Source organism: Arachis hypogaea, chromosome 8 (genome assembly GCF_003086295.3).
Source record: "Arachis hypogaea cultivar Tifrunner chromosome 8, arahy.Tifrunner.gnm2.J5K5, whole genome shotgun sequence".
NCBI classification, from domain to species: Eukaryota; Viridiplantae; Streptophyta; class Magnoliopsida; order Fabales; family Fabaceae; genus Arachis; species Arachis hypogaea.
In genome coordinates, this window is record NC_092043.1 from 33,771,064 (window position 1) to 33,793,796 (window position 22,733).

Genomic DNA, 22,733 nt, shown 5'->3' on the forward strand with positions numbered 1-22,733 from the left:
GCCATGCAAAAGCTAAATACTAAAGTAGTGGCAAGTTAAATGAACCATTTAATAAGAAAGATTGCCATAAAAGGGTCTTAACGCTTCTATGGGAAGCTAGGAAATCACTCTCAATCTTTTTCGTTTTTTGTAGAGGTTTATTTTATTGCCAGTCATATATGATTTTGAGTGAGATCGAGTGTGGGACCTTCAAGGAGTGTGAGCTAAAGGTGTATAATTAAGATTTCTCGTTACAACCAAACGTTAATGCTTTGAATCTTTAATGGATTTAGATGATTAATTATGTCTTTCTCTTTCTAATCCAAAATGACAAATAGAGTTGGAAAATCATTTTCCACCTACCAAAGAAGAAATGAACCAAATAATTCTTCTATAAGTATATCCAAGCTAGAAATCATTTAGATTGATTGAGTCAGTAATTAAGTAAGCATGAAAAGTTTGAATTTTATCTTTTATATGTAGTAATTTATTAATTAATAATAAACATTAAAAATTTATATTTACGACAGATTAATTCTTGACCAGTCGATATATATATATATATATATATATATATATATATATATATATATATATATATATATATATATATATATATATATATATATATATATATAAAGAAAATGGTGCATGCACTTTGTTCTACATGACTATTACATGATATATAGGATATGTACATTTACTAACTTGTGCCGAAAGAGTTTATATTCGAGTAAAAGATGGTATTATGGTAAGCTTTCAGCATTGGTTGAAAATGCTCTTCTCTCAAGTGGTTGAAAATGGAAGCTTTTTTTTTTTCGCAAAAATAAAAAAGTATTACCGACAATATATATTATATATACCATGCAGCTTATTCTGACCTTTTGATAGTGGGGCCGGGGAACCAAATCAATTCTTGTATGTGAAGGTATAGTAGTTGAAATACACTATGGAGATACAGAAATTATGGTTTTAAAATAATCACAAAATGAATTTTAATAAGTAAATTTAAATGGTTAAAGTTGTGCCTATATGATCATAATCTCTCTACTCTAAAGTTTGCACTTCTGCACCATGCACTACTTTCATTGTTCCACATCCCAAATTCAATTTCATGTAGTCTCACACTCACTCACATCACACCAAATGCATGTTACTACTCCTTCTAAGTTCGTTATAATCATTTGTCTCCTTTGGTTTAGTTTGGTTTAATTTTTGTTCTGACTTTCTATGGTGACAATTTTTTACTATAATATGGTGTAAAGCCGAAAATATGATAAGAGAAGGACAAAAATTTGAATATTGTAACATCTCTCACTTTAACATAGTCGAGTTCTTAGAAAACAAATGAGGTTAGTTATCATTAAGCAATTGATCTTGCCTGGAAAAAGGGGGGTCGGCTTCTACTCCTCGGGATCAACCGAACTATGGATTGGAATGCCGAACACCGAGCTTCTTGCGATCAAAGCCGTGCGAGAGTATGGGTGACGAAAAAGGGGGGAGTGTACCTGCAAGGGCACTCCGATGCTTAAGTCAGTATTCGAAAATCAATGTTCGAAGCTTAATAATCACTTACCCCCTCGAGATGCCTTTTCCCTCCTATTTAAGGAGGATCCTTCTTGTTCGGTAATAAATTGTTGGTTTCCCGTTGTGCCGTTTTGAAATGTCGTTTACGGAAATGCGTACGTTACCGAGTTATAGCTCATCAATTCCGAATAATAACGGCTGTTGGCGAGTTATGATATTTGCCGATTAACGGTTAGGAAACCGAGGTATACGGCATGTGTTAATGATGACCATATCACAGCCCCCAAGCTTAAGCTGAGGAAAGTTTTTTAATGAAGCAGGTTGAGCTTTTGTGAGGAGTTATAACTCGGTTGAGTGGTTTCCTGGGTGGGCCCCCAGTTCAACGTACTTCATTAAAAGTAGTTTGCTTCTGCCACGTGGGACAACGTGTTTGTTTTTTCTTTAGGAGAGAGATTGAGTGGGTGCTTCATTAATGGTGTGGTAGTTTCCAATGCTTCATTTGCCTTTTCGTTTGATTGATGTAGTGGTGATAATGTGAAACGCCTTTTGATTAATGACGTTTTACTGATTGGAATTTGGAATTTTGACTCTCCTTCTCTGTGAAGAATGAGCAAGAGAGGTACGGCTAACTCTGTGTTTTTTGTTATTTTCTTCCTTCTTCTTGTTTGTGTTTGCTGTTGCATGTTTGTTTGGATTTGCTTGCGTTGATGGGTTTGAGAAGGAGAAGAGAGATAAGGTGGATTGGTCTTACGATTGGGTTGGGGATGACGTTAGGTCTCGGGTATCGTTATTTTGTGATGAAGTCGCGGTGAGGGAGGTTGATGTGACTAGGTTGGTGAGGCCTGGTTCTGGACTTGGGGTTGAGTTGCTGCCATGTAGTGCAGATGATAGGGTTTATCATCGTGGTAGTGGGTTTGAATTTTTCTACATGTATAGCTGTGTTCTGGAGGAACTGAGGGTGAAGTTGCCCTTCACGGATTTCGAGTGCCAGATTCTTAAACAGCTGAACTGCGCTCCGTCACAGCTTCATCCGAACGGGTGGGCGTTTCTGCGTTCGTTTGAAATTCTAATGGAGTTTCTAGAGCAGGTTCCTTCTGTTCATCTTTTCTTTTCACTATTTCAAGCAAAAGGGGGTGTGGAAGGGGGGTTGGATAAATTTCAACAGCACCCCTGGGTTTGGCATTTTCAAGTTGTACAAGTCTTCGTTCAAAGATTTCAAAGAGATGTATTTTAAGGTTAGGGGTTTAAAGAGGGATTTCCCATTTTTCATAGATGAAAATTTGGCCGAGAAGTTTCCTTTATATTGGTGTTCGGAACCTCAGAATATACTCGGACCCGAGGTTATATCTCCCAGAAACGCTTGTTTGATTGAGTATCTTGTCGAGAATATTGGTCGGGGGGATCTGATTTCAATGTATGAGCTTCTGAAGTGGGAGGAAGATAAGGACGCTGTTTTAAGTTACTTGGGTGAGTTATAGGGCTGTGGGTAATGTAATTGCTATTAGATTTCAGTTTTCTGATGATGTTTTGTTTTTGCAGGTGGTAAATATCCTGGGGTTTCAGCTGCGTCTTTGAGGATGCGCTTTAAGAATAAGAATTTGGAGAAGGAAGTTTCATCTTCGAATGTTGAGAAAGTTGTCGGGAATGTTGAGAAGGTTGCCGGGACTGGTGAGGTAACTCAGCCTCGGCAAGGTCGGAGGAAGGTTATTGCTAAACGAAAGAGGAAATCTGATGTTGTGGATTTGTCTGATGATTCTGAGGGAAAGTCGTTTGGGGTCCTGGTGGAGGAGATACAAGCTTTCATGGGTAATCAGAAGAGGCTTCACGAAATTTCTGAGCAAAGTGAGGGTTTTTCTGTTTGGGGCAGTGAATATCCGTATATGGCGGTGGTCGACGAGTATTGTCAGTCTTCAGCCGATGTTTCTCTTGCAAAGGAGGTTGGAGACATGGCGATTGGTCAGTATATGCAGGTAGGAGCTTTAACTTTTCTGACTTTGTTGATTTTATGAAACTCTTACTGGTTTTGTATTTGTTTCTGTAGGTTGTTGGTCTTCGTCTTGCTAGTCTTGGTCGTAGCCAGGAGCTGAAATGTAAGAAGGTGTCCTCTGATAAGGCCGAGGTTTCTGTCCTGAATGAGGAGTTGGTGAAGAGTAAAAGTGTTGCTGCTGAGCTTCAGGTACGCCTAACTGAGGCGGAAAAGTTATTGAAAGAAACAAAAGATAACTATGCTCGGGACGTGGAGGATTTGAAGAAGAAGGAGATTGAGTTGGCGAGCGTGCAAACTCGTGTTATTGAGGTAACTGCTGAGTTGAAGGATTTGCAGAAGAAAAAATCTGACGAAATTTTGGATTCCTTTGTTGAGGGATTTGAGCGGGCGGTTTTACAAGCCAAATTCTTGGCACCGGAGGTGGACTTGTCGGGCATGGATCCGGGGAAGGTTGTTCTTGATGGAAAAATGGTTGAAGATGATGGGGATGGTGAAGATCAAGCAGAAAATGTTTAGCTTGTTTATTTCTTCTTTTTGCTTTTGGTATGTTGTTTGATATTTTGAACTTTTTGTCTAACTATTTGAAAGAGTAATGTAATTTAGCTTTTGGGATTTTCTGAAGCGTTATTGTGAAATGATGCTTTTTCTCTTGTTGGAAAGCATTTGCATGAGTCGATTGAGATTGTTATTCTCGTTTGAATGTACTGCCGAGTAGGGGCAGGTTGTGCATAGTTTGAGCATTGTTTATTGAATTGACAATGATTTGAGATAGAAATCGCATACTTTTATGGGTGATGCGGATAGTAAAATTGTAATTGTTTGAATACAAACTTTCAGGTAGGCTGGCCTCGTTAAAACCTCTCCAAGCAAAACCCTTTGGGAAAAAACTTGGTAGTAGGAAAAAGAGTACCAACCTGTCCCTGATTTAACTGTAAAATTTCTTTAAGGATGAAGCATTCCAACTATTCGGTAATACATGTCCATCAATTAATTCAAGTATGTATGCTCCGTTGCCGAGTATTTCTGATATTCGGTATGGGCCGTCCCAGTTGGCGGCGAGCTTCCCGTGTGAAGGTTGTTTCCGAGCATTTTCGGTTTTGCGGAGGACTAGGTCCCCTTTGACAAATGCTCTTCTTTTGACCGACTTGTTGTAGTGTCGTGCGATTGCTTGCTGTGTTGCTCGTTGTCTTAAGGCGGAGATGTCTCTGATTTCTTCGATGATGTCAAGTTCGACTCTGCGAGCTTCGTCGTGGTTGTCTGTGTGAGTTCTAATGGATTCTTGGGAGATCTCCAGAGGAATCATTGCTTCTGATCCGTATACCAGTCTAAAAGGGGTTTCTTTTGTAGATGTTTGAGGAGTGGTGTTGTATCCCCAGAGGACTTCAGGTATTAGCTCGGCCCAAAGTCCCTTTGCGTCATCAAGCTTTTTCTTTAGGGCATGAAGGATGACTTTGTTTGCAGTCTCAGCTAAGCCATTTGTTTGAGGATGTTCAACGGATGCGAAATGTTGCTTTATTTTGAGGTCCTGCAAAAAAGCTTGGAATTTCTGATCGGAAAACTGGCGACCGTTGTCAGTTGTGATGTGTTGAGGTATGCCGAAACGACAAATAATATTTTTCCAGACGAATGAAATCATTTGTTTTGATGTTATTTTTGCTAAAGGTTGGGCTTCCACCCATTTGGAGAAATAATCAATTCCTACAATTAGAAATCTTACCTGGCCCGGCGCCGTTGGGAATGGCCCGAGTATATCTAAACCCCATTGATTGAATGGCCAGCTGATGTCGGATTGATGTAATTCTTCGGCTGGTATGTGTATTAAGGGTGCATGCCGTTGGCAATTGCTACATGACCTGATCTTTTCTTGGCTATCCTGTTTCAAAGTCGGCCAGAAGAATCCGGCTCTCAGGATTTTGGATGTTAAACTCCGAGCTCCCGTATGGGTGCTGCAGATTCCTTCGTGTGCTTCTGCTAAAGCTATGTCAGCTTCGGTGTTGTTGAGACATTTGAGCAGAGGCCGAGTGTAACCTCGTCGGTACAATGTCCCGTTGAGTAATGTGAAGAAAGATGCTTGTCGTCGGAATCTTTTATTGCTCTTAATTCCCTCTGGTATTGTACCTGTTTGTAAATATTGTATGAAGTCGTTCCTCCAGTCTGCTATCTGTGATACACTCAACACATTTGTCAGAGTCACAGTGGGTGATGTTATTGTGAATTGTTGCAGTGTGGATAGCTCGGACTGTGTGCTTCCAAGTTTAGATAAGATATCTGCTCTTTGGTTTTGTTCACGTGGTATGTGTTCTAATTCAAACTTAGAGAATTTTTTTGTTAACTTTTTAACTAACGATAAGTATTTAGAGAGTAGAGGGTCTTTAACTTGAAAAAGGTCGTTTACCTGCTGGACGACGAGCATTGAGTCACAGTATACCTTTATTGCTGAGATTTGCAGATCTAAACAGAGTCGGATTCCGGCGAGCAATGCCTCATACTCTGATTGGTTGTTGCTTGCTTTGAAACCAAAGTGTATTGAGTGTTCTAATATAAGCCCATCGTCGGCTTCCAGGCGAATTCCTGCACCGCATCCTCCGTTGTTTGAAGAACCGTCGACATATAAGATCCACTGTTTTGCATGGTCGTCTTCGGACGGGATTGTAAGCTCGGCGATAAAATCCGCCAGGAATTGTGACTTGATCGGTCCTCGGGATTGATATCTGATGTCGAATTCGGATAGTTCGACTGCCCATTTTATTAGTCTGCCTGCAAGTTCTGGCTTGTGTAACACCTGTCTTAATGGGTGATTGGTTCTGACGTGGACAACGTGACTTTGGAAATAAGGTCGAAGGCGCCGTGCCGAGAATACTAGTGCTCGGGCGAGCTTTTCAATCCTTGGGTAGTTGAGCTCGGCATGTTGTAGTGTCTTACTGACGAAGTACACCGGGTGTTGAACATTGTTTCTTTCTGTCACAAGGGCTGAGCTTACCGCCCAATCAGTAACTGATAGATATAAAAATAAATCTTCCCCTTGTAGGGGTTTTTGTAAAACTGGCGGTTGTGAGAGTGTTGTTTTTAATTTTGAAAATGCTCTCTCACAATCGTCGTTCCACTCAAATTTGTTTTTCTTTTTGATTGTTTGGAAAAAAGGAATCGAAATTGAGGCAAGGCAAGGAACAAATCTGGAAAGTGCTGCGAGTCGTCCTGTTAGGCGCTGAACTTCTTTTATCGTTTTGGGGTTGGCCATTTCTAGCACTGCTCGGCATTTGTCTGGATTCGCCTCTATTCCTCTGCGGGTTAATAAAAAACCCAGAAACTTACCCCCTTGGACGGCGAATGCACATTTCTCGGGGTTGAGCCGCATGTTGTATTTGCGGATCTGGCCGAAAATTTCTTTTAGGTCATTGATGTGGTTGTCTCCGACCTTTGTTTTGGCTACCATATCATCGACATAGACTTCGATGTTCCTGCCGATTTGTTTAGCAAACATCCTATCCATGAGGCGTTGATAAGTTGCACCTGCGTTCTTTAATCCAAATGGCATAACTTTATAACAGTAGTTACCCAAATCAGTGATAAAAGCTGTTTTATTTTGATCAGAAGAGTGCATCATTATCTGATTATATCCGGAATAAGCATCCATAAAACTTAAAGTGGCGTAGCCTGATGCATTGTCCACTAAAGAGTCTATGGATGGCAAAGGATAAGAATCCTTTGGGCATGCTTTGTTTAGATCAGTAAAGTCGACGCACATGCGCCACTTACCGTTTTGTTTCCTTACCATTACCACATTTGCTAACCAAGTGGTGAATCGGATCTCTTTGATAAATTCGGCGTTAATGAGTTTTTGTGTTTCTTCTAATGATGCTTTCTTTTTTTCCTCGCCGAGTTGACGTTTCTTCTGTTGCACTGGTCGGATGGACGGATTCGTCGCCAACCTGTGACTGATGATGTACGGATCTATTCCGGGCATGTCTGATGGTGTCCATGCAAAAAGATCGGCGTGCTCTTGTAGGAAAGTTGTTATGGCCTGCAACTCGGACGCATCTAGTGAGTTACCAACATACGTAAATTTATTAGGGTCGTTGTTGAAGTACAGTTTTTGTAAGTCGTCAGAGGGTTTTGGGCGGTCGAGGAAATCTGCTCTTGGATCTAGTTCGGCTAGTGTGTGTTCTGTTGAGTTGAGGCCGACGTTGTTGACTTGTTGGGCTGGGCGACTTTGCCATTTCATGCTGATGTTGTAGCATTGTCGTGCTTCTTTATGGTCGCCGTGGATTGTGACAATCTGGTGATCCTGCAATGGGAACTTCACACAGAGGTGAACTGTGGAGACTATAGCGCCGAACTTATTTAAAAAAGGACGGCCGAGAATAATGTTATATGGACTGAAACAATCAACAACTAAATATTGAATATCATTAGATTTGGAAAGAGGTTGCTCACCCAGTGTGGTTTGTAACCACACTGACCCGAGTATCGGAACTCGTTCTCCTGAGAATCCGACTAAATCTCCTCCTGTTGACTGCAGCATGTTGTCGCTGAGCTTCATCTTTTGGAAGGTGGAGTAAAATAAAACATCGGCACTGCTTCCTGGGTCTAAGAGAACTTTCTTTACTAGCAGATCTCCTAACTGCAGGCTGATTACTACAGGGTCGTCCAAGTTTTGTACATTAGAGTTAAAGTCGGCATGTGTAAAAGTGACTTCTGGTTGTGCATTAGTGATGGTTACGTCTCGTTCTGGTCTGTCTACCGAGCATATTGCCCTGAATGATCTTTTTCTTGCCGAACTGGAGTAGCCTCCACTTGCGTATCCCCCTGAAATACAATTGATTATACCTCGCGGTCTTTCGTATTGGCCTGAAGGCGTTTTTTCTTTTCCGCGGTGTTGTTCAGGGACGTCATTTGCTGTTGAACTCGAGCCGCGCTTCTGGATGTGACTACCAATGTATTTGTCGAGATGTCCCTGTCGGGCTAGTTTCTCCAAAAGGTCCTTGGCGACCACGCAATCATCGGTATTGTGGCCGTGCTTCTGGTGAAAAGTGCAGTACTTCGATTTGTCGATATTCCTTGTATCTTGGTATGTGCCTGCCTTTCTCGGTGGTTTGATTAGTTTGGAATTTAAGATTTCCTTGATTATGTCTTCCCTCTTGGTGTTAAACTGCGTATAAGAATCAAATCGAGGTGTTAGTTTAAAACTTTTCTTACTGGACGAGCTCTTTTCTTCTTCGCGGAAGTGTGGCTTGTCAGACTTCCGAGCTTGTCTGAGCTCCTCAATGTCAATTTGTCCTTTGGCCTTTTCTCTAAACTCTGCTAAAGTCTTTGGTTTTGCTACCGCGATCGTCTCTTGGAACTTCCCGGGTCGGAGGCCGCTTTTAATTGCGTGCAGATGGACCTCGGGATGGAGATCTGGGATACTGATTGCGACTTTGGTGAAGCGAGTCATATAGTCTTTTAAGCTTTCGTTTGGTCCTTGCTTGATAGTGTTCAGGTAGTCGGAGTCGTGCAGGTATATGGCGGATCCAGCAAAATGCTCTTCGAATTGCTTCGCCAACTGATGAAAACGCGAAATGGAACCTGCAGGCAAAGCACACAACCAATCAAGTGTAGGGCCGTCTAAATAATTCGGAAAACATCGACATAAAACTGTATCTGATGCACCATTTACGATCATTATTGATCGGAATTTCTTTATAAACTTTTTTGGGTCTCCGAGTCCGTCATAAGGCGTGAGGGTCAGCGGCAGAGTGAATCTCTTCGGTAGTTCGAAGTTCATTACTTCTTCTGTAAAGGGGCCCACAGCGTCCTCGGACTCTTCTTTCTCGTCATGTGGTTGTTGTTCTTCGTTCCGAGCGGTTTCCGACACATGGGACGGTTGGGACTGATGCTCCCCGTCCTCTTCTTGATGAGCGTTGCCATGTTCAATCCGAACATGATTCAGTTCGGCGATCTGTGCAGCCATTATCTGGTTCTCGTCAGCCATTCGTTGATTGGCTTGTTGCAGCTCGGCTACCATCCGCATGAGTTCGGACAGTGAAGGAGGCGGTACGTCTGCCATAGGTGTAGGTAGAAGCGAAAGGGCCAAAATAAAAATGTAATATCTTCGGCCCCACGGTGGGCGCCAATTGATCTTGCCTGGAAAAAGGGGGGTCGGCTTCTACTCCTCGGGATCAACCGAACTATGGATTGGAATGCCGAACACCGAGCTTCTTGCGATCAAAGCCGTGCGAGAGTATGGGTGACGAAAAAGGGGGGGAGTGTACCTGCAAGGGCACTCCGATGCTTAAGTCAGTATTCGGAAATCAATGTTCGAAACTTAATAATCACTTACCCCCTCGAGATGCCTTTTCCCTCCTATTTAAGGAGGATCCTTCTTGTTCGGTAATAAATTGTTGGTTTCCCGTTGTGCCGTTTTGAAATGTCGTTTACGGAAATGCGTACGTTACCGAGTTATAGCTCATCAATTCCGAATAATAACGGCTGTTGGCGAGTTATGATATTTGCCGATTAACGGTTAGGAAACCGAGGTATACGGCATGTGTTAATGATGACCATATCAGCAATTAATCTGACTTAATTAGGGCAACCCTTAGCGTAATTCTCCTCAAGGAAGGCAGCACAAAACTCATGTTGGATCTAAATTTATGTTATAAATACTTTTTTTGTTTTAAATAATTTTAATTTTATATACACATAAATGTTGATGATTCGAATTTTACTTGATTTATATAATAACTCATTATTAAATAGAATTTTAATTCAAAGCAAATTAATACTTAGGCTATCAAATATAAAAAATTAACAAAAAGTATACGTGAGCGATGTAATTATATATTAATTGTTTTATGTTTATTATACATGAATTAAGTTATTTTATTAAATAATTTTATTTTAATTAATATATTTTTGTATAAATATATATATTTAATTATTTTTAATATGTATTTTATATTTTAATATATATTTTATATTGATAATTAATTTTTTTATTAATTTTAGTGTATACTTAATATAGTTAATATAATTAGATGTTGATAAACACATGTTTAAAGAGAAAAATAAAATAATAAATTGTATTTAAGATAAAGAACTTTGAATTCCTATTACAAAAGTATATATGAAACTATAAATATTTATTAAGTGAAATCATCAACATGTCACCCACTAAACTTATGATGATGTGTAATTTTTGTTCTGATATTCATAATTTATTTTCGGATGGTTTGTTTATTATTTCTTATTAAATATTTTATATCATACTCAAATGAAATATGTTTATTAATCTATTCTGTCTAATACCAATTCTTCATTCTCGTTTTTCTTTTATCAGATATCATAGGAAAAGGGGAGCATGAATTGAAGGCGCCGGCTCTTAGACGACGAAGAAATAAAAAATATTTAAAACTAAAAAATGATAGCAAAATTTTTGGAATAAAAAAAACTTATTATATTGTATACCAATTATGTTCTAAAAAAAATATAAAAATGTGATATTTTCATTTCATTTCATATTTTACAAATATTGTAATTTCAAGTGTTATTTCTTATAAAAATAAAATTCTATATCTAACCAACATACTTAACTAAATTAAACCAAATTATTATAACTGCTTTTTAAATAATGCGCCTTCTCTTTTTTTTTCTTTTTCTTTCTCCTCATTCTCCTTCTTTTTCTCTCTTAGATGTTGCATTTTCTTCTTCTTTTCTTTTCCTTTTTCGTTATCTTTTTCTTTCGATCGTCATAAAAAAAAAATACCAACATTTTGCTAAAATTTTTATGGTTTAATTACTTTTTTTATTCTTATAGTTTCACCAAATTTTTAATTAGGTCCCTATATTTTTTTCTTTTTCAATCAGATCCTTACATTGCTTTAATTTTGTAATTACCAAATCTTCCCTAGTATAAAAAATATTAGAGTTAATTAAATATTTCTTTGCAAATTGAAGGTATTTATAATTAAAAACTTAATTAAATCTTTGACCACATGTATTTTGATAAAAATATTATGTTAATTTTAACATTTTTAACATGAAAAGGACATAATTACAAAATTAAAAATAGTGTAGGAATTCAATTGAAAAGAAAAAAAATATAAAGATCTAATTGAAAATTTGATAAAACTATAGGGACCAACAAAGTAATTAAACCTATTTTTATTGGTTTTAATTTTTTTTATGTTATCATTAAATAATTTCGGTTCATTTTTTAGTTTATTTCAGTTCATATTGAGGTTCACTTAATACTGCTGATAAGTATTGACCAATATTTTTATTTCTAAGTAATTTCGGTTCATTTCTTAGTTTAATTGAAGTTCATTTGAATCCAAAAATAAATTTGATGTGTTTTATTAATGATTGAGTCTTTTTTACTGTTTGTTTAAATCTAAACTAATTTCAATTCATTTGCATGCTAATTGAAATTCATTTGATACTGTCCATAAGTATTGACTAAATTTTTTAGCAAAGAAGAATAAAATTATTCATTATCACTTTATTCAATTGCATTAGATTTCACTCCATTCCATTCAATTAGTTCAGTTTTGAACAAGCAATAAAAAAGGCTCAATCATCAACAAAAACACATCGAATTCATTTCTGGATCCAATGAACCTCAAATAAACTAAGAAATGAATCGAAATTACTTAAGGAATAAAAAACTTAGTCAATACTTACAACAGTATCAAGTGAACCTCAATTAATTCACAGATAAACCGAAATTAATTCAATTTTAAACAAGCAGTAAAAAAATTAAATCATCAATAAAAACACATCTAATTTATTTCTGGATCCAAATGAACCTTAATTGAACTAAAAAATAAATCGAAATTACTTAAAGAATAAAAAATTTAGTCAATACTTATCAACAGCATCAGGTGAACCTCAATTAACACACAAATGAACCGAAATTAGTTTAGTTTTGAACAAACAATTAAAAAGACTCAATTATCAATAAAAACACATACAATTTATTTCTAAATCCAAATGAATCTCAATTAAACTAAGAAATGAACCGAAATTACTTAAGGAATAAAAAATTTAGTCAATACTTATCAGCAGCATTAAGTGAACCTCAATTAATTTACAAATGAATCGAAATTAGTTCAATTTTGAACAAGCAGTAAAAAAACTCAATCATTAACAAAAATACATCGAATTTATTTTTGGATCCAAATGAACCTCAATTAATAGGAGGAAAAGAAAAAACGCAACAACAATAGCAGCAATAAAAGAATGACAATTGAGATAAAACACGCGAAGAAGAAGAAGGAACGCAAAGAAGAAGGAGAAAGAAGGCGAATAAGAAGAAGGAAGAACGCAAAGAAAAAGAAAAAGTAATGAGAAGACGAAGAAGGAGAAAAGCAAAAAAGAAGAAGGAAGAATGCGAAGAATAAAAAAAAAGAATGCGAAAACGAAGAAAGGGACGAAAATAAAAAAGAAAAAGAAGAAAGAATGCAAAAAAAAAAGAACGCAAAAAAAGAAGAAGATATATTTGCGTTATTAAAGCGAGTATGTGTACATATTTGTGTAATAAAAATAATTTTTGTTAAACTTAGATCAATTTAATTAGATTTAATTACTAAAAAAATTTAGATGTATAGCTGGGCTGTTTTTAGAAACCTATTTATTACCAATGTTTATATTTTTTATTATTTTTAGTATAGATCTTATTTTTAATTTAAAGCTAATAATATTTTGTGGCTCAAAAAATATTAGTATTTATTTGGACTTTGGATCATAAGGACAGATGTAGGTTCGTGAGTTGGTGGCCTTGCCGACTTAAGACAAGTTCTAAGAAAGTGATTGGTGACGTCATTTCTGGCTCTTGTGCTTCAACGTCTTCTGGGATTATTAGACCTGCTGTTATTATCTTTGACCATAATATTAGTTTTGACTAACCAAATTCTCTGTGGTTACAAAGTTAACACGTAAAAGAAGAATTAACGTTAAAACCACTAACATTACTAACAACCCTGAATCCCTGATTACATAATAAGTTATTATTATAAATTTTATCCATTTAAATTATAACATGCAAAATATTGGTTTGGACAAGAAATATTTTTGAAAGATTTAGATATTAATAAAAATATTATTGAAAGGTTAAAATGATTAAATTTTTAAATAAACATTTTAAAATTTTAATAAAAGTATTATTTATTTATAAATAATAAATTATTAGGCTCTGCTATCCTATATCCTAAAGATATAAATTAAGTATACGATAAAAAATATTTTAATATTATTTATTACTTCAATATGTTGAAAGCGTAAAAAAATTTACTTTTAAATAACATTAAAACATTTTTTTATGATATACTCTTACGGTATAGAATAGCAAAATTTTAAATTATTTTTGCATTTAATCAATAAATTATAAGTTTACTCTAAATTTTGGTGAGAATTTAGATAATTATTTAAAAGATCCATGCAAAATATTAGAATAAAATTTAATGTCTAAACTCTTTTTAATTTTTTAAAGTTTTTGTCATTTACAAAAAAAATTATAAAAACAAAAAAATTAATGTAAAATTATAAAATTTTAAAAATAAAAAATATTTTTTTCCAATTATACTATCATATTATAAAATCTTTTAAATTATTTTTTATTATTTTAATCCTTTAAAAATTATTTTTTCAATGAATAAATAAATAAATAAATTTACGGAACTATACTCCGTAGTTTTCTGGTTATCACTATTGTGACTGCGTGAGCATGGAAAAGCAAATAGGAAAAGATGGAGTCAACTTTTCAGAAACATGGAAAAGAAAATGAGATCTTTGACTGAATACGCGTATCATTTTCAATAATTTTATTAATGATTTACGAATTATGAACTATGCATACGCGTTCAACTTTTAATCCTTAATTACCATTCCCCAACGGCCCAACCAACACTTCTTAATCACTAAGCATAAGATCCACCATTCACCCAAAAACCCTTGAATCCCATTTTAATTTTTCAAGCTCCACATAACATACACGATCCTGTTTCCCATCTTTTGATGGAAAAACGCTTCCTTTTTGAATTTTAACGATCGGTGTTTCTTTTGTGTTAGTGGAGGGTTCTCAATTGCGTAGTTATTCGAAGTTGCTGACTTTAGAATTGGGCCAAAAATGGGGTCAATTTGAAAGTTTCAAATTCATACTATTCATGGTCTCAACTTTGAAACACGATTGTTAGATGGCAATGGTTATATGAGCATGCATATAGGGAAAAGTTCCAATCTTTCATTCTTTCCCGGATTAGTTGGTGATATGCATGAATTTACATGAAGGGGTTGTTGATATTATCCTAGGGTAGCAATATTTACAGTTGTTGAAGATTTGAAGTTGTTGCATAGATTAGATTAGCTTATTGTCGCTGCTTCAATAATGGGTTGCATAACTTCCAAGAGTTCTGCAGCTGTTGATGACAGTAGGGAAGGTATGAAAAGGAAATTGGCATCATCATCATCATCAAGCAAAAGGGTATCATCAAATATCAGTGTTCCAAGGCTGAATTCTTCTAGAAGAGTTGAGGATAATAAGGTTTTGGATGGTGTTGAGTTAAAGAATAAAATAGAGAAGCATGAATTGAGTGGTGTGGTTGATCATCATCATCATAATTATCATCATGGAATTGGAAGAGTTCCAAAGGCTTCACAGGGAGAGCAAGTTGCAGCAGGGTGGCCCACATGGCTTTCTTCTGTTGCTGGTGAAGCTATCAGAGGGTGGATACCTAGGAGTGCTAATACTTTTGAGAAGTTCTATAAAGTAAGGCTCTAATTTTGTATGACTATGTGCTCTACTGCTCTCACATCTCAATTACTAATTACTTAATACATGCTTTGCTTAATTTACTATTGGGAAATTTTAACTTCAATTAGTATCTACAGTTTTCCTTATTTAAAGAGGGTTACTAGATTAATTACATTTTCATTTCTGGTAATTGTGTGTCTTATGGTGTGTGAATGAACCCATGTAGAGTATACTGAAGATTTGAAGGGAATTAAATTTCAGAAGATAACTAACTTCATTGATACTTTACATGCGCACAAATCATGTTTTTACATTTGAAGCATACATGGCAATAAATGTGGCTGCTAGCTGGTATACACTTATTTAGATGACTGGATTTTGTGTGTAATTCATTTTGCATTGTTTTCTATACTTGAGTGTTTTATAAAATGGAGCTAATACTGCATCATTCCATTATTTTTATTATGGTTAATAAAGGGAAGGGGGGAGAGTGGGGGGAAGCAAGAAAAAGAATGCAAGTTAAGACGATTTAACTGTCCTTTTATTGTTCTGTGTGTGAACTTGTTAATTTGATGATGCTTTATCGTTGATACATTCCTCACTTGCACTTTCTAAATGATTGATGTGATGGTATCATATGGTGCAGATTGGCCAAGGAACTTATAGTACTGTATATAAAGCACGTGACATAACTCAACAAAAGATTGTTGCCCTGAAGAGAGTACGTTTTGATAATCTCGATCCTGAGAGTGTCAAGTTTATGGCAAGGGAAATCCTCATTCTGCGCAGGCTTGACCATCCAAATGTAATAAAGTTGGAGGGTTTGATAACAGCGCCAACATCTCGCAGCTTGTACCTTGTTTTTGAATATATGGAACATGATCTTACTGGACTTGCAGCAAATCCTGCCATTAAGTTTTCTGAACCACAGGTACCAATTACTAAAATTTTTCACAAGTCTTTACCTAATAGTTTAAGCTTTTGCAGTGTCTGGTTATCAATAATTATGCATATTCCTATCAGATATAATGATAGAAGCATTTTGTTATTTGATATTAACCTTTTTATTGTGTAACTCGTTAGTCTGATAGTCTAACTTATCTAAGTAATTTTCCTTTTTATTTCAGGTTAAATGCTACATGAAGCAGCTCCTTAGTGGATTAGATCATTGTCATGGTCATGGTGTCCTCCACCGTGACATAAAGGGCTCAAATCTTCTCATTGACAATAACGGCATCTTAAAGATTGCAGATTTTGGCTTGGCAAATTTTTTAGATCCCCATCATAATGTTCCATTGACCAGCCGTGTTGTAACTCTATGGTATAGACCCCCAGAACTTTTACTTGGAGCATCTCATTATGGAGTTGCAGTGGATTTGTGGAGCACTGGTTGCATACTTGGAGAATTATATTCTGGCAGGCCCATATTGCCTGGAAAAACAGAGGTATGATTTTTCAGAATCTCGTGCACAATTTTGAATTGATATTTTACATTAGCTTAATTTTAGTTCCTTGTAGGTTGAGCAATTGCATAAGATTTTTAAACTTTGCGGATCACCATCCGAGGACTACTGGCGTAAATTGCGGTTGCCACATTCAACGGTATTCAGGCCTCCGCACCATTATAGGCGATGTATTACAGACACATTTAAGGAATGCCCATCTGCTGCCGTGAGGCTTATAGAGACCCTACTTTCTGTTGATCCTACAAATCGAGGAACAGCAGCCGATGCTCTAAAGAGTGATGTAAGTGGATTTATGTTTTCAGCAAGTGCAGTTAATATGGTTTAGATTGATTTTGATTTTCATCTATCTGTAATGCGTTTTGTGAGATTCATAGACTATGTTCTCTGCATACTGTGTGTAAGATAGCGCTATATCTCTCATGTAATACTGTATTACAAGATATTGAAGGAACCTTTTCCTTTCTAAGACTCTTTGGAGGCAGTAATTCTCCATTTTGATATTTACCCCCTTTTATCGGCAGTTCTTTAAATTGGAACCCCTTGCTTGTGATCCATCAAGTTTACCAAAATATCCTCCTAGCAAAGAGATTGACTCTAAAATCTTGGATGAGGCAACAAGAAGGTACCTGCTATAAGATTATCATTATTCTCTTTTTAAGTAGAACAAAGACAAATTGAGATGCATTTTCTATTAACTGTAAGTGGAAAATTATATTCCATCATTAGAACATAAACTATCATTCGGAAATAAATTATAGCCTATGAGATATTCAACATGAACAAAAGCAACATCATATGTCAATCAAATACATATAACACAAAGAAATATGCATATCATTGGTGTTTGAAGTCTGGAAAAAATAGTAATATGTTTCCTCTTAAAGCTTTTTAGCAATTCAATCAACTGCAGCTTTTGTTTCTTGGCCTATGTCGACTTTGTATTGTGCATGGCATGATTCATCATTTGTTCATATATGGGAGCTATACTTGTTAGCTAGTAATATTGTTGATATACATTTTTGTTTATCATCTTAGGCAAGGAGCTGCTGGGGGAAAGCAGCAAAAATCTGGATGGAGAGTCAGACAGGATAACGAACAACATTCTTTTGTCCAATCAAAAGGCAATGTTAACTCCCGCAAGTCGGTGCAGGTAATTCAAACAAGCTTCATCATTTCTCCTTGTTACGTTTCCTAGTTGAAATCAATTTTTATGACCTGCCTCTGTTGAATACATCCAGTTATAGGATTTCTCATGATTGTTCTTCATAGGATGATAATGGCAAGTGAAAATTATGTTTTGAGAGTTCCAATTTAATTGCTTGCTTTGCTTTGCTAAGTATAAACAGATACAATGAGACACTATGCTATGTATATACTCTTCAAATTAGAAGAACTAGTTAAAATATGCCAAAAGGGAGGAAAAATGTCTATTTATTCTTTTTCCTTTTGCCCTCTCAACTGCAAAATATTCTTTCAATTTTCATCTCGATATATGACAAGTTTATTGGATGCAGCAAGGGCAACATTGTTCAAGCTCAAAGAGCCAGAGTGGATTGTTAAACTCTCACGGCGAAGCAGTGTCTGGATATTTAGTGTTTCCACATAACCAGTCAAATGACACTAAAGAAATGGAAAATGACTTCTCTGGACCTCTTTATCGGAGGCCTTCACATTCAGGTCCATTAGTTCCGGTCTTTGCCTGGGAAAAGGCTAGAAATGAAGTTGGTGACCAGATTTCTGGATCAAACAAAGCCAATCTTTCAAAAGTGTCTGGTTTAGTGGCATCTAGGACTGTGTTGTCTCAGGATCAAGAACAAAAGCCAGTTCCCTTGAAGTCGAAGAAAACAAGTCAACTACAACAATCTTTTGTTTCGACTAATGGTGGTTCAGGAACAAGGAGGAGGCATGATAGGTCTCGCTTGTCTCAGAGAATCGATATCAGTCAACTTCAAGAAGGAAAAATCCCCACTGAAAATTTAATTCAGGTTAGTTTTTTAGATTTCTCTTCTGTCTTATGGGGTGTGTTCTGTTTGGACCAAATTGGCTGTACAATTAAGTACTTTCTGAAAGTTAAAATATCTAGGTTTTACTTCACAAACTAAAATAAACACTAGACAAAATAATTTGGTTATAGTTACTTTTTCGTACAAGTCTTTTTCCTTTGGTAAGAACTCATTTTACTAATTCCCATCTTTGGTAAGAACTCATTTTACTAATTTTTATCTTTGGTAAGAACTCATTTTTTTTATTATATCCTTGTATCATAAAAAATGCCAATATTTGTCGTTATTTTCTATAAATTTGCTTTTGATCCTGTGGTTTTGCTGAACAATAATGTCACTATTTCAGGATGGACGTGAGTCCATGGGAAACAAAATGTATCTCTCTGGTCCATTGGTGGTTTCATCAAACAATGTAGATCAGATCCTCAAAGAACATGATAGAAAGATCCAAGAATATTCAAGGCGATTAAGAAATGATAGGTCCAAAGGTGACAAGATTCATGCAAAGTGAAAGTTAGATGATTAGTCATTAGTCAATCACATACTTCATTTCTGTTTATATATAATTATTACGCATCCTACATTCAACACAAGAATCATTAACATGCATTAGGTACATTTAAAGGTGAGACTGTGATGTTTATATGTACTTCAAATTATTCAACCGTCCATCTCACCTTTAGGTTTACCTAGTGTATGATAAATTGAATTCAATTTTATGCATAGTAGCATTCTCCTTTAATGGCAATATTATTTATCTCTAAACATTGCAGAATCTGAAAAAGTATGTTCAAGCAAGCACATTTTGTAATTATATAAACAATAATGTAAGTTGTGGCATTTTATAAAAAGAATTTGATTTGAATATTCCTTCCCTTCTTCTAAGTCAATGAACAATAAGGATTGGCAAATGAATAATAGAAAAAGCTACTTTTATAAATAGGACTTAATAAAGAGTCCTCCTTTGGAGGTTATCTAATCACATGCATTGAGACACTTCTAAAGACGGCCACAACTTTGAACCTAAACTTTATCTGCCTTCTAGAATGGCACTGTTGTCACTTGTATGTTGTATCATAGAACTAGAACTGAACATCCTTACCTCATCCATGGTTGGATAATCATTATGTGGAAAGGTACACTCACTTTTAGACCACATTGCTGCTGATTTTATTTTTGCAAGTAAACCCATCTCTGCACTTTCTTCATTAGACTCAACACCTTCCATTTCCCCCTCCAGCATTTTCACAACTTGCCTCATCATTGGTCTCATATTAGGGTCTGAATTTGAACAAAGCAAACCCAAATGAAGCAATTTCTCAGCTTCCTCAATAGAGTATCCCCCTTTAGCCTTTAACCTCTCATCTACAGCACTGTGCAACTGATCAGCCACTGATAGGGACATCAACCATTCAAGTAACCCTGGCTTGTGTTCTTCAATAGGCCTTCTGCCACAAAGCACTTCCAATGCCAAGATTCCGAAACCATACACATCAGATTGAGTTGATACCCTTCCTGTTCTAATTACTTCAGGAGCTATGTATCCTACTGTCCCTAATACTCTAGTTGTTGCGGCGACTTCTCCTTGATGATTGTGCATTCGTGCCAATCCAAAATCTCCCAACCTAGCATTCATGTCCTTGTCCAGTAGAACATTGCTCGCTTTGATGTCCCTGTGCAAGACCTTAACTTCCCAACCCTCATGCAGGTAAAGAATCCCTGCAGCCACATCTTTCAAAACCTCAATCCTCTCTTTCCACCCTAGCAGCATTATCTCTTCGCACTCGAAGATTCTTTGGTCTAAACTTCCATTGTTCATGAAGTCGTAAACAAGAATCAAGTTTCCCTTCTCTTTCTTGCACCAGCCTTTCAACCCCACCAAATTTTTATGCCTCATTCTTCCTAGACTTGAGAGCTCAGCCAAGAACTCTCTCATCCCTTCTCCTTCTTGAGGGATTCTCTTCACTGCAACTTCTTCACCTTGCAAGATCCCTTTATATACCTTCCCGTTCGCTCCATTACCAACAACATTCTGTTCAGAGAACCCCCTTGTTGCTGCATCAATCTCATGGAAACTAATCCTATGGGGCCAGTACTCCAATTCCCATTCTTCAAGTTCTTCATTTGCCTTATTTTCCCTACAGAAAATCAACAACACAAACCCAGCACCAATAATTGTAGTAATGAAGACTCCAACAATTATAGCTCCTGATCCAGAAAACCACTTTTTATGAAAGACAAATGAAGGCAAATTATCAGTGACTAAAGCATCACCAATTGAAAAATTTGAATTGCTAAAACTCCAAGCAAGTATTTTAGTACTATCTATTGCCCTCCCTGTTGAAGCACTGAAACCAACATACATTTCTTCCACAAGAACCTCAGAAAGATTAACATTCGAACTGATTAGAGGCACTCTAGGCCGCGTTTCTCCTGCCTTAGCCATAGTAATGTTTAACTGTGAGTGGTTGAACTCAATCCATACTTGATAATTCTCCCCACTGCTTATCTTCAACACCTTGAATTCCTTATCATCCTTCCCACCCCAATAGCCTGCTTCATGTGCAACCGAGGAAACGAGCGAGTTTATGTCAACACCAACATGGTTGTCATTTATGTCTTGAAATACTTCTCCATTTCTAATAGTGTCAAACTCAACTCCAAGAACATGGTTCTGTGGATTGCCTTCGTTGCTGAGATTGAAGAGACCAAGATACTGACTTGAGGTTGTGCCATTTAGACCTCTTGATGGTGTGAACAAGAAAGCAAAACCAGGGCCAGCATCAAAGTTTTTGAAGGGGGCAAGAGAGAATATAAAGGAGGTTGCAAAGGGGAGAAGGGTGGATGAGTTGGATCGTTTGGTTCGTATTCTTTGAGGGTAAAAAGCACGGCCAATGGTGAAGAAACTCTGGTTTGTAAGAGTGAGAATGGAGGACTGAATACTGGCATTTCCAAATAAGGTGATATTTTTGTTGCTGAAGTTTGTGTTGTAGACAAATTCAGTGGCTGAAGCTGAGCTCAAAGTGGTTAAAGTGTGAAGAATTAGAACGAGGTATAGTAGAGACATTATGAAAAAACTTTTCCAAACTGAAACAGGTTGATGCATATGATTTATGTCTTATGAATACTCCAAAAGAGTGTAGAGCAGCAAAGATATATCAAGTATCGTATCTAATACTTCGAAAAGTATTTGCTGACACATTCAAGTCTTTGCAGGTCAATCCGCATCAATTCACCACAGAAGTCGTTGCATAAATTAAATTGTCTTTTGGCAATTTGGCATGCACGTGAAGTACTCATCTTTAGGTATACTTGGCATTCAAATGTAATACAATTTATCAAGATTTTAGACATTATTCACCTATGCTGAAGGTAGCTATTCCATCAGAGAAAGTGATATGAATATCTTGCGGAGTCATTAAGCTAAGTATGCCAAGTTTCTAGAGGGTAACCTAGCTAATTTGAGCAATTAATGATGTGTTTGCTTTGCGTTTTCATTTTTTGTTTCATTTTCAGTGTTTTCTATTTTTAAAATTTTGTGAAGGAAAAAGTGAAAACAATAAAATTCTGTTTTCTGTTTTCACCTCCTGTTTTCACTTTTTTCTTCAAAAAATCCAAAAAATAGAAAACACTGAAAATGAAAACAGAAAATGAAAATGAAACCAAACGCACCCTAAATAGTCCAACAAAAAAACGAACTTGGGTTGGTCGAATGATTAACACACTCGTTCGCTTAAACAAGTGTTAGAGAGTTCAAATTTTGCTATATACATGCAGCAAATTCTTAAATGAAGTTCAGATTTGTAACACATTAATCTTTGATCTACTAAGTTGAGGATACTGTGGGAAAAAAAAAGCCAAAAAAGGCTCAGCTTCTGTACTTATGTCTCTTTTTCATCTCAACATATGTCATAAATTTATTTACATGATATTAATGAAATGGAAAATTACTTCTTTGGATCACTCCATATATGGCTTCAAATTATTTGTATTAAGTTCTTTATAAAAAGCTCATTCTAACAAATTTTCAGTTACTGTTTTAG

General features: G+C 36.2%; 3 protein-coding genes across 3 annotated transcripts; 1 reads left to right on the forward strand and 2 right to left on the reverse strand.

Annotated features, from left to right (window-relative positions):
- Positions 1-4,418: 4,418 nt before the first annotated feature.
- On the reverse strand, positions 4,419-9,539 carry LOC112705280 (uncharacterized). The gene is made up of 2 exons (XM_025756117.1): positions 7,266-9,539; positions 4,419-7,100 (listed from the first exon to the last, which is right to left on the reverse strand). Exons 1-2 carry the CDS (start codon positions 9,537-9,539, stop codon positions 4,419-4,421), a joined length of 4,956 nt encoding a protein of 1,651 aa, XP_025611902.1.
- Positions 9,540-14,154: 4,615 nt separating this feature from the next.
- On the forward strand, positions 14,155-19,557 carry LOC112707128 (probable serine/threonine-protein kinase At1g54610). The gene is made up of 8 exons (XM_025758717.3): positions 14,155-15,236; positions 15,868-16,152; positions 16,349-16,666; positions 16,740-16,967; positions 17,209-17,309; positions 17,723-17,837; positions 18,202-18,672; positions 19,037-19,557. Exons 1-8 carry the CDS (start codon positions 14,856-14,858, stop codon positions 19,199-19,201), a joined length of 2,064 nt encoding a protein of 687 aa, XP_025614502.1. The 5' UTR covers positions 14,155-14,855; the 3' UTR covers positions 19,202-19,557.
- A 44-nt stretch (positions 19,558-19,601) lies between these two features.
- Positions 19,602-22,650, reverse strand: LOC112705281 (probable L-type lectin-domain containing receptor kinase VII.2). The gene has a single exon (XM_025756118.3). It carries the CDS (start codon positions 21,794-21,796, stop codon positions 19,721-19,723), a length of 2,076 nt encoding a protein of 691 aa, XP_025611903.1. The 5' UTR covers positions 21,797-22,650; the 3' UTR covers positions 19,602-19,720.
- Positions 22,651-22,733: the final 83 nt, after the last annotated feature.